Raw genomic sequence first — 12,689 nt, 5'->3', positions numbered from 1 at the left:
AAAAGTAGGATCAATGGAACATTAAACATATGCACGTTAAGTTGATRATTAATTACCCTTCACAAAGCAATGTCATTTGGTAGAGATACCAAGGCATCTATGCTTTTTAGATGCCAAATCAAACTAGAACYGATATAAACCCTAAAAGAAGTACAAGTCCCTATTGAAGTTTACCTTAATTTGTAACAAGACCTTAGATTAGTTATCTACCGTTACGCCATAAATATCGATGTGAAYGGATTGCTCACAGCAGCTGCAAAACTCCAGTTTTCTAACTTCAACAATTAGCTCCAAGATTTGTCTGGAAAAGTATATAACTCAGTCATAAAACCAAATAAAAACATAGTATRTCCCAGTCAAAAGCAAATCCTGGAAACATAAACTAAATCAAACAAACCCAATTTGTATCCCACTCGAAAGCAGGGTCTKAGAAGTCAGCAAAACATGAAACTAGACCAAACCCAGTTTCTCCAACTCGAAAAGCGAAGGTCTGGGACGTCAGCGAAACATCAAAGTAAACTAAACAAACCTAGTATATCYCACTCCAAAGCAGGGTCTGGGGAGTCAGCAAAACAAAAAAACCAACCAAGCAAACCCAGTATCCCACTCCAAAGCAGGGTCTGGGAAGTCGGCAAAACAAAAAACCAAACCAAGCAAACACAAATCCCACTCAAAAGCAGGGTTTGGGAAGTCAGCAAAACATAGATATGTATAAAAACATTGGGGTTGCAAGAAAAAGACGAGAGAAATGGCAGGAACTAACTTTAATAATCATCTAGGCAGCTGGGGCTGGAGCAGGAGAAGTTTGCTGGAATCCCACAGAACCCTCTTTCTGCCAAGGATCTGTTCAGCCTGACCAAAGGTGGTACCAGTGGCATCACAAGGGTGTGGAAGATTAGTCAATATATCCACTTTAAGATAATTAACATCCACAACACACAAACCCGATTCCTCCAAATTTCTTCCGAACCATATGCCGTTTGCTAGATGTATATTTCCCTTGCCGATCTCTTCTCCTTGGTCATCTGTAAGCATAACGTATTGTCCATGCTCACGACTAAAAGAACTTCTAGGGGAAGTTTCTGAGTTTTCGTTACCACATATTCTCAAGACAGTCCCCCCGACGTCTTTCTGGTGGGTCCCTTGGGGAGCAAATGGAGATGGGTCAAAGAATTCATCAACAGGACTCTCAGGTGAGTCAGAGACAGGGTCCGTTCCTGAGCCACCTTGTTTGTCAGCAAAAGCATCGTCCTCCGCAGAAGGTACACGAACATCCTTAGCAGCTGCACGTGCTAATTTCGCTTTACGATTGTTCAGCCTGTTGGCAACATGGTAAAATAAAGTATTTAGAAAAAATCCTAGCAAGTATGCATCAGTTAATCCAAAGCATTTTATTGTTGATTATAGTTATGATATTTTTCAAATGAATMTGCTTCATGAGCAAATAAGTAGCAAATCCCTATAGTCGAATAATATCTGAAAGAAGTATCTAATAGACTGGATGGGACTCGACAAGGCTGGACGGGCGAGAGAGTGAGATAGGCCGTAGGGGGCAGGGGAAATTGTGGAATATTTTAAGGTTTTAATTTGACATGGGTAGTTTAGTAGTACACCAATCTTATCTCATTTCCCTGATTTTTGTCCCACCTATCTTGGTGGGAAAAAATGCATTTTTGTCCATGCTTTCAAATGCTCAAAAGAAAGTGAAGATTGTATGTAAAAGAAAATCCATAAATCATAGCTAAAGCAGTAAGGTCCATACGAATTCAATTTATAGTTATGTGGATATATGATTCCAAATTCCATACGTTTCATATACTTGACTACGGTAAGAGAATATGAAAAAGGTACCTTTTTTAGAAATGTGTAATTATTATACTYTTGAACTAAATATCAGTTTTACCCTTAATAATAGAGGGAGTAATGAATTTTTCATTYATAATTGAGGGTAGAATTGGAAAGTAGGCACTTATTTTGGGAGGAAACTAAATAGTTTCGGGCGCTTGTTTTGAGACGGAGGGAGTAAACTTGAGAATACATAATTTCAAGATTCAATCTTTCTGGAACAAAAGGACAGGCTTTCTTACCAATTCTTTAGCTGGGAAGAAGTAACTTCTGAACCCTGCAAAAGAAGATTTCAAAACTTCTCAGTAAAGAATTATTACTGCCAGAAAATGTATAGGGAAAAAAAGTTCCAACTTATTCTGAATTATGCATTTCATACATACATGAAGACTCAATTTATCAGCCCAAAATTGTATAGACGCAGCTTTTCGCTGCATTTCTGGCTCGTTCCGCAATGCATTTTCAATCATGGTTATTTGCACATCGTTCATTATGTTGCGCTTCCTTTTCTTTAGCTGCTTCTCCTCACTCTGCACGCTTCGAACAATTTGGTCCTCAGGAATACCTTCTACGTTGTTCATTCTATCAATCGAGTTCTTCAGCTGCATGGTGGGTGAATCCAATCCATTTGTTTCAATGTTCTGAAAATCTCTATCACTACTTTCAGCTACGCCTGTCCTCTGGTCTTCTCTCACCACATCATTAGACCGAAGTTCACCGTTTAAATTTAACTGGTGTAGTTGGTCCACAGCCGCATCCTGGTTGTCAATTCTGCCACATCCTTCTGGAGATAATCTTTGAGGTGCAGATGATGAGCATTGACCTCTACTCTGAAACTCCTAAAATAGAGTCAAGTATAACAATCATATCTATAATAAAACTAAAGAATTGTTTATTTTGTGTCAATGAGTCAATTGTTGCAGTTATCTTCGTTAATCAACAACTGATTTAAGATCACATCTTGCCATCTTAACATGCATCAAGTTGTGAACCATAGCTTAACATGAATCSTGAAGAAAATGAAGATCTAGGGCATCTCAACCAGGGGCGGAACATGACTGCTGTAGTCCCAAGGGCCGAAATATAATACTCCCTCCTTCCCAAAATAAGTGTCCACAATTGAAATTGCACACAGTTTTATGCATGCATTTATKAAACCTTTTTGTTAACCAAATGTCATATTTACCCTTATTTAATTTCTCTCTCTTCATAACTCTTAAATATTTGTGCATTAATTAAGGGTAAATTTGAGAATTTAGTTATCTAMTTTTAAAAGTGGACACTTATTTCAGGACAAACATAAATAGAAAGGTGGGAATTATTTTGGAATGGAGGCAGTACTATAAAAATTCAGAGATCCAAATGATATGCACTAGGAGTGGACTTGGTATGGTACCAAMTTTTTTTCTCCAATACCTTGTACCTACCGACTATGATTGGTATGTCAAATCTTATACAATGTATCAACCAATCGTATTTCGTACCAACTATACTGGTACCAAATGTTTTTGGTTGGTACTGKTTTTGTACCAACTTCAAGTTACATATATAAAAATTTGTCATTATGTTCAAATTCTTGGTGACATTTTGAGTTTCCAGGTAACCCTTGTGATTTTTAAGGGTTTTTAATTGCAAGGAATAAAACTTGCTAGCATTCAGACGCTCAAACAAAATAATTTGAGTTACAAAGTTTAATATTTTCAATACATAAAAATTCCAAAAACTAATATATAATTAAATGTCTGTACCTACCAAGTGTGCATACTTGGTATGGTAGAAACAACCAATTGGTACCGATTAAGTTTGTACCAATTTAATTAGTACGGTTGGTACACATGTTGGTTGGTTTAGTTTGGTACAAAATTGCCACCTCCAATACACACGTAAGTTGTTTTCTTTTTCCTGCTATGATCTACTATTAAGTTTTAGGAAAAAGATTGGTAAATATAAGACTAAAACTCAGAACCTTCAAACTGTTAACCGAAAAAATAGTAATACAAATTTATTATGTTTTTGGACTATTATAAACTGTTAAAAAGAAAACCTTTAGATTAGTAATATAACACTATATACATAACTTAAAAATTATTTTATTTATATTATTTACCAATTGATATTAATAAATTAAWAAGTAGTAGATGGGAAGAGAAAAATTAAAGAAATGGGAAACTGGGAAAGGACATATATGGTATTTGAGTCAAAAAGCGGCACGGCCATGGCCCGCAAACTCCCCTATGGTATTCCGCCACTGATCTCACCAAATCTTACACCATTTCTATAAATGAATAATGTTACACCAAATCGTGAAAAATAGTGAAAATAGAGTGCAAGAAATTTGGTGTGATCAAGAAATTTGGTGTGTTACTACTCATCACACCAAATTTGGTGTGAGAAATGGCATGCCCATTGGAGTAATTTGGTGTAAGATTTTATGACGCCATTGGAAAGGGTCTTAGCATGGTTCAATCAGTCCACATTGCAGAATTGACATTTATATGCCTAAGCAAACATGCACCTGATTTAGCATGCACCGACATTATCCACCTGCTGAAGTTCACTGATATTCAGTGTTGGTCACCTTTACTAGGATAATAAAATTGCAAATCCCATATCTTAAAGTGGGATTCGGTCAATTTTAGTTGGTAATGAATGAATATTTCAYCAAAATTATTGATAAGAAACAGTAAAATGGTGATCCCAGTTGGATGGAAATGGACAAGCATAAGAAGTTCATAATAAATAGAGACAAAAAGTATGAGTACTTTACCTTGGCTCGGTGAATAGTGGATTCTTGAGGAGTAATTCGTGCTTCCAGTTGCCTAATGAACAACCTACATAACCAAAGACAAGGAAAACAGAAATGAATGTATGTTTGTAATATACAGACATACCCTTCAAGGTTCAATTTTTTATTAAAAAAAAAGTTTGTGCTAATAAATAGTTCAGAGGAGATAGACAGAGCATTCCTCAGGTTTTTAAATGTGTTCTTATTAGAATCATTGTAGCATTTGCTGCAAGTTGATCTGTACTAATTATTTTTAATGCATACTCAATAGCTCATTTAGATACCTGTCACAAAATAAGTGAGTTTTTTTTTATCAAATTGTAAAAACCACAAAAATGTTTATTATCATGAACTGTTAATCACAACAAATCACTATTAAATATATTTTCGAGTAAATTATGTTTTTGGTCCTTGTGGTTTGTTAAAGATTGTCATTTTCGTCCTTGTGGTTTAAATATTGTGGTTTTCATCCCTGTAGTGTGTAAATCATTGCTATTTTCGTCCTTATGATTTATAATTTATTGTTGTTTCAGTCCTTATGGTTCAAAATTCTTTACTATTTTGGTCCCTTGTACTTAAAAAGGTAAGAATTAGTTCAAGAATGAAAATAGCAATAAATTACAAACCATGGGGATGAAAACCGTAATTTCTAAACCACAGGGACAAAAATCGCAATTTTAACAAACCATAAGGATGAAAATGTAATTTACTCTATATTTTCATATTTATCCCTGAACTTCCAAATTTCATTGGTCATGTGGGAACAMATGAGCAACAATAAGTAACATTTTGTGAAATAGCAATCACAATTATCCAAGTAATGCTTAAATACTYGAAACAAAAGGGTGTGTGCTGGTTTAGTTGGGACAAAAACAAAGCCAAACACTCGTTTAGTTGGGACATTCAGAATTCAGTTTGCAGGAATGAAGAATACCAAAGGTGACTTGGGGACTTGAAAGCAATTACCTAAGAAGCTGCACATCATCTTTATTAAGGTATTCACGCAAAGATTCTGCATGATGCAATAGCGAATCTGCAACGTATAAATAATTTGTCATATAAGAGAAGGCATTGTTTCTTTATCCACAAAAGGAACTATTGAAATCGATAGATACGCAGGTTTCGGCAGGCCGCAGCTGCTCTCTCAGCATCACCAGTCTGTGGAAGTTCCTTTTCCAAGCACTGGAGAAACTTATTAACAAAGAGACCCTCCTCCTCTGTGGRTTAAAACAGAYATTTTAGTCAAAGATATGAATAGGTAATCTCGAACTCCAAAACTGTAAGCAATAATTAAACAAACAAGTAACAGATACATATACGACACCAATTAAAAATTTTGARGTTTTGCAGAGACAAACAATGGGCTAAAATTATTCACCTTTACAGATATCGGGAATGAAACAGGTGAGATTAGCTACTATTTTGACCAATAAAGATGTTTTTTGTCGTGCATAGGGCCTCTGAGAAGCACGACGGGTAGTGACAGCAGATTGTACAACATGTGATGTTGAGAACAGCCCCAAAGCCTTTCCAGCAGCTGACAAGGAATCATATTCCATTGTAACATCCTCTTCAGAAGGTTCAAGAGCAGAGGAACACCAACTAGACAAGAATTCTCCATGTGGTAGCAAAAACACTGCGGTCAAAACCTCTGTCTGCATGGAGCAACAAAAGAAATTCGACAAATGCACATGCATTAGTATAAGTTAAAAATTGATAATCAAACACACTCATATATAAACCAAATCAAATGAATCCAGTATATCCCAAGCAGACATGGGGTTTAAGGGGTAGGATGTACATAATATTTAAAACAAACAGGCAAACAAGCTACATATGTGAGTGAATGCAAACAAGAATTGGGCACGGTAAACATGAAATGCAATCAGAGACATATCAAGAGGAAATACGTTAAACAAACAAGGAACATAGAAACTCAGTAAACATGTCATGCAAGTAGRAAAGCTAGTAGGCATGAAAGGCTAAGATGGTTTTACATGTTTTATAATCATGCAGTAAACAGAGCCATATATCATGGTATAATATAGTTTTATATGTTTTTCTCGGACATTATAAGTACCCAATTGAGATCATGATTTCCAGTTGTCGAGACATGGGGCAAAACGATAGCAAGCATATCAATCTTACAAAATCACAATAAAATAAATGTACTTTCCAAAAGCTTACAAAGTTCAACACTATGTAAGATCGGAAATTAGAATCATCAGAGAATATTTCGGTTAGTCGCATTGCGTTGAGTTGCAAAAGTCCCCTTGGATGGCCTTTGAAGGAGCAAGCAGAGGGACCATTGGGATCTCCACAAAACATGATCTTTAGCACTTCAAGGACCTACAGTATGCAATTGCAGCATAAACACCTAGTTTGTAGGTAACACAGTTGGCATGTAATGCCAGAAATCTAGATGGTAGATATGGCATGAAGAAAAACAGTTGAAGGTTTTTCATTTTTCATTATCTCTGTTAACCTGTTCTGATTTTGTCTTTCTTATTTCCTATCACCCATATCAACATTTTATTCTCCGGCTAGAACCCTTTACTGTTAATTTCATTACAAAAACCTTATAAATGGAGGCCTGGATGATAAAGAAGGTTGTAATAAATGACCAAAGATCACGTAAAAACTTTTTCAAATCACAACGAATGAGTGTAGGAATATAAGCAGAGTGCCCACTAAGTTTGGCTATGGTAATGTTATAAAATAAACTTAAACTTTCACTAAGGTTTGAAATGAAACCTGGAATACAATAGACTTGGCTAAATCCAAGCCTCCAGTTGTGCTGGCAGCCAAATCCAAGAAAGAGCCCCTTTCTACTTCAGTTTCACAAAGATGCAGCATCTGGAGAAAGAGGAGTTGTAGCTATTAAGGGAACCATTCCTTTAACCAAGTAAATATGCTTAAACCCTTGAAGTGAACCACCTCATATAATGTCTACAACAAATTATGGTCTACAACCAGAACTTACAATAGATAAAACTTTTGATTTTAGCCTAGAAACCACAGCCATAAGATTGGAGTCGTCACATGGTGGCAGTTCCATTATGTCCTGAACCAACAGAAGAGCACCACCTTCTTCACATAGGTCCTGGAGAACAACAAGTATTGCAACTTGGGTGTGAGTGTAAATGTGGGTATGACATACTTCAAAAATATAAAAGACAAAAATAATAACTTCTAGACATGGAAGAACATGAAGCATATACAATAGTGAAAAATGACGGTAGAACTTTTCTGAAGAACATGAAGTATATACGAWCAGTGAAAAATGACTGGTATTGAAGCATCATGTRCAAGTCTTAGTAGACAGATTTTCCATRGAAATAGAAAGATACAACTTACACAAACCTGAAGATGGTTCTGAAACCAAATTGCTTTTTTACTTGTTACCTGAAAGAGTAATCTATAAAACGAAAAAGGGGTTCCTTGTAAGCCATCCTCTAATTTGGATTGAATGGCCATTAGGACTTAATCTTAGAAGAACCTGGTACAGATTGCAACTTTAGCTGTAACTTGCAATATAGAAACATGAGAACAACTCTAAGGCACCAACCAACCAACTTTGCTCCATGTGGAGACACCTTATTATGCTTTTTTTTGTCGTGAGAGGTGTTGCATCAGGATACACAACTTTCATTTAATCAGGGCCTCAAGCTTGTTGCAACAAAAGGAATATTATTGGCAATTGTAAGTAATTCGAAGATGCATAGAAGGATTATTGAGTAAAACCTTATTCATGACTAGGCGTTCGCGAAACAACTTTTGTTGGCAAAGTGATAGCAGAAACTGTAGAGAAGCCTCAAAGTGCTCACAGAGATGRCGGACTTCATCAACATTTGGCGTCACATGAGTGTCGGTATGTTGAGCTGACAGCTTCACTTGAAGAAAATATATAACAGTACGGAGAGCAGGAAAAGCTACACTGGTAAATACATCAACCTGCCAAATATGTATCACCAACCACATTCCATCAATTAAGCATTTCAATACACAGAAACTAAAACTATTCTGAAATAAAATATGAAAAGGATTTTAGGAGAAAAAACAAATCATTGACTAGTAATTTGTGGATGATAAGAGTTCAAAAGGAGATGTCACCTTAGGGTGTGCAAGCAGAACATGAGTAAGCTCATGCCACTTTGAAGAAATACATGCTGGTAACAGATACAAACTGCTAGCCAACAAGGCTGAGTGCAAAAGGACCATAGGACTTGAAGGAAKAATTTTCTGGATCACCAAAGTTGTGTTTCAGTGCTACATAATAGAGGAAAATGATGTGCCAAAGTAAAATGTATGAAGGATAGAATTAACCTGTCTAAGGCCAGTAAGAAAAATAATCATGAAGAGTATCAAATCAAGCATCTGTTCTGATACGTTTACATCATCATGCAAAATCTGCGGCAGGAAAAATGAGTTGCTGGAATGCAGAAGATAAAAGTACAAGTTGCACTTATGACAGAACAATTACGGAACTTTCCACTTCCCCATTAATAAAACATACACATACAAGACAAGGAGACAAGATCATGTAAAGAAGCATCTTAAAAAGCAGGACAATTGGAACCATATCAAGGAGAGTAAGAACATGCATCATCTAACTCAACAGAAAATAATTTTACCAAAAGACTCCATAATAAAAGCATTCGGGAGTGAACTTAAGAAAAAAGAGAAGCTATGCATCCATGGTTCTGCTTTATGAGATCACATGGAAAGATGTTATTGTGCTCGAGAGCCTTGGCCTCAAAGACCAGGGAAAAAAGAAGTTATTTTTGAAGGACCGAGCCTAGCTAATGCCTTCATATTCAAAGTTGTGGAAGCTGCTTATAGTTAATGATAAAGGTAAATCAGCCATTATTTTGTTATAGAAGTTGCTAGTTGCTCTTGTAAATTGTAATCATTATCTTTTCTTGATATGTCGGATATCACAACACGAATATAAAACCAACACTTAAGAATGCATAAAACATTTCCACTTTCTACCGTTTAARAGAATTGCTCTCATTTCATTAAATTGATCGAATGCCAACTCGAGAGGAATGTGAAGAGCCTTAACAGGGAAACAAATTGATGATTTTAGAATATTTGTAGGCTTCTTCTGTGAGTCTTCCCTTTCCTTTTCCTAATTATTCTTTCTTCTCTTCTCTCCTTTTTCTTGGGGAAGAAGGAGCACACTTCTGTCACTCAAAATCAGATGTGCAGTGATCACAATACTACCTCTTTTACTCATAAATGATAGGTGTGTTAATCCCAAGGGGAAAGAAAGATAGATAACATATACAAGTTAAAGAAGAAATAACTAACCTGCTCAAGTTTTGAATGGGAAGGTGCAAGATCACACAAAGTATGCAATAATCGTAGCCCACCCAACAAGTATCTGAGATGATGTTCATCTCGTCTAGGTGATAGAAGTTTTGCTATAAGGTGTAAAGCAAGATAGCTTGCTAGACCTTCCACATTTATCTGAAACAKCAAGGTATATGACATTGACAAAGAGACAATCAGCAAGCAATATCTGAGGTGAAAACTTCAATGAATAAATAAATGATTGATTGTAAAATCTACCAACCTCGAAAGATGATCCATTGCTTTTGGTCCACTGAATGGTACCGTTTTCAGCATTCCTGATTAGCATGCTAAGATCATGAGAACTTAATGCATGCAACTCYGTGACAGCTGAAACCAAATCAATAGCCTGCAAATCAAAGCATTCCAAATATCAAAAGATGTGAACGTCGAAAAGTTAGGTTGAATCAAAGTATGCATATCAGCCTATGTAAGTGTATGCATCTCTCTTTCTAGAGAGAGAGAGTATGTATATGCTAATCAATGAGAGGGTTTGTTGACAGAAGTCCTCTGGTTATGGCATTTTAAGCTTCAAGGCAGGTCTCCAAGCAGGGAACACTACAAAAGCTTGCATATCATTGAAAGAAGGCATGCTTGACAATGAGACGGTACTTGATCTCTACACCAACATAAACAAAGAAAAATAAATATTTTTAGCTTTCATTTGGTTCCAACTATACTGATTTCCTCTTTTTCCCCTTTTATTGTGTTATTTTTGCTCATATCCATCTGTAATTCTACTTCACCAGCACTTAATTTCAAGACTCTATCAAGGTGGCAAGGTCTGAACTCAGACTCTTGCATTACCATATACCAGCTAATATATGTCTAATCCAGGTCAACTATAAATCTAGAAAAACATACCAAAAAAATACAAAGTAAAAGCCAATTGTTTCATGGATTCTTCATCTTCTTGTTTCTTTATTTGAAAAAAAATACAAATAAGAAACTCAACCTCTCTGTCTCACACCTATAATCGCTAGCATKTCAAACCCAAAACTTATTTAAAAGAATCCCATTTTCTTCCATAAAATATCTGGTTTTTCCTGGATCATTAGGATTCAAATACCCATGAATTCATTATTCGCTTACCGGGTTCACAAGGTTCAGAAACACCAGTTTCCTCGAAGCTTCAAGTTAGATAAATTTCCTAATTCGGTAATTCCTATACAGTAACCTCCTACACAACCAGAAATGAGATCGTGATAACTATTTCGTCAAAAGAACACATTACATTAACAACCGTACGCCATATCTCGTGTGAACAAAAAAACCATTCATGGCAGCCATAAGAAAAACAAACATGGAAATTTTTACTCATCTACTCACCGGTTTCTTCGTGCATGSTACATTCTCATTTGCAGGCCTCATTATTTTTTTTGCACCAGAACTGTGAACGAACAACATAGAACAAAACATTAATTAGAAACAAATACAGTTTTAACAATATTAGCTTACGATTTTTGATCATTTAACCATATAAACCCTAGATTTCTGCCCAAAAACGAGAAACAAACATACAACTGACGAAATTTACAGCAAGTACCAACAAAAAGAAGGCCAAACTTCAAATAAAAAAACCGCGAACAAATTACCTTCAACTATCGACGATATAGGTGGGGAAAACGTTAGTGATTCAACGCTAAACATAATGAGAAGATTTTTACAAGCAAATGTTGATTGATCACGATGAGTGTAAGACGTCGGTCAGTGAATTAAATTGAGAGAAGCGATTYGAGAGATGTATGATTGCGACTACGTTCGTCAATCAATTGCGGAATATTGTCCGAAGTGGAGTTGGCTTGTGCTAACTTGCGCCATAGTACGKTAGCCCAATTTGTAGGTAGGTAGATTTTGGGAAAATGGACTAAAATAACCTATCCATTTCATTTTTCAACCATTTTTTAAATTGAATTCTTRTTTTATTTTCAAATTAAAAAATAAATGGAATCTTTACGTAAATTTGTAAGCAAAATTTTGTGTAGGGAATCGACTGGTTCCGAGCAGACTCGTTAAGTTGCAGTTTGGATTATTGTAGAAAGAAGAGGAGTTGTCTTAGAAAATGACTTGACTTAAAAGACAGATGACGTTCCAGCTTGACTCGAGATCAAGATATCTTGCAACTCGCACCAATAGCGGAGCGGCAGGAGATTAATTGAAAAGGCGTAGCCCTGCCGCCCCCAGCCGCCTACCTACTCGTGTTCGTAGCTCGATCGGAGGTCAAGACTGTGATCCAGATAAAATTGTTTCTTTTTTTATTAAATCTGGAAATAGGGTTTATGAAAATGCGTAAGGTATTTGTGTAAAGTTTGACTGAAATAAGAATTTGATACTAAAAGTAGTTAAAAAGTGAAATTTGAACCACAAGGGTGGTGCCTGATTGATGTGAGTTTTGTTCCAAAAGTCAAAAGTACCAGGAGGTTTCAGGTTCAAATTCAATGAGGAATAAGAATCCCCTTGTAGACACGAAGGTTCAAATTCGATGACTCCGGAATATCTGCAAAACAGATAGTCGTTTTGAGATTAATTGGTTCACATAACGGGTTGGATATCCAAGTTAATAAAAAAAAATGAAATTTGTTTAGTGGGTTGACAATTTTAGTCCTAAAGATTTTAGGTATAGAGTAAATCATCCTAGTGTGCATCAAATAATGAAGATTTCTTCTTATGTTTCTCATCTTAACTCTCATTCTCACCGGAA

At 35.9% G+C, this 12,689-nt stretch overlaps 1 protein-coding gene across 7 annotated transcripts; it reads right to left on the bottom strand.

Moving 5' to 3' along the window:
* Positions 1-5: 5 nt before the first annotated feature.
* LOC112512015 (nodulin homeobox-like) lies at positions 6-12,689 on the bottom strand. Of its 7 annotated transcripts, none has more exons than XM_025117795.1 (18): positions 11,318-12,689; positions 10,212-10,337; positions 9,947-10,105; positions 8,957-9,040; positions 8,744-8,872; positions 8,375-8,584; positions 7,614-7,733; positions 7,385-7,486; positions 6,818-6,979; positions 6,009-6,285; positions 5,746-5,847; positions 5,597-5,663; positions 4,613-4,676; positions 2,229-2,684; positions 2,088-2,122; positions 1,098-1,318; positions 764-1,025; positions 6-301 (listed from the first exon to the last, which is right to left on the bottom strand). In XM_025117795.1, exons 1-17 carry the CDS (start codon positions 11,405-11,407, stop codon positions 772-774), a joined length of 2,658 nt encoding a protein of 885 aa, XP_024973563.1. In that variant the 5' UTR covers positions 11,408-12,689; the 3' UTR covers positions 6-301; positions 764-771. The 7 variants fall into 7 exon arrangements, with proteins under 7 accessions (XP_024973563.1, XP_024973562.1, XP_024973560.1 ...); XM_025117794.1 differs by having other exon boundaries at positions 764-1,318; positions 11,318-11,378; positions 11,584-12,689; XM_025117792.1 differs by having other exon boundaries at positions 764-1,318; positions 11,318-12,252; positions 12,403-12,689.

Source organism: Cynara cardunculus, assembly GCF_001531365.2.
Source record: "Cynara cardunculus var. scolymus isolate 2C chromosome LG 5, CcrdV1, whole genome shotgun sequence".
Lineage (NCBI taxonomy): Eukaryota > Viridiplantae > Streptophyta > Magnoliopsida > Asterales > Asteraceae > Cynara > Cynara cardunculus.
This window is presented reverse-complemented; position numbering and strand designations above follow the sequence as displayed.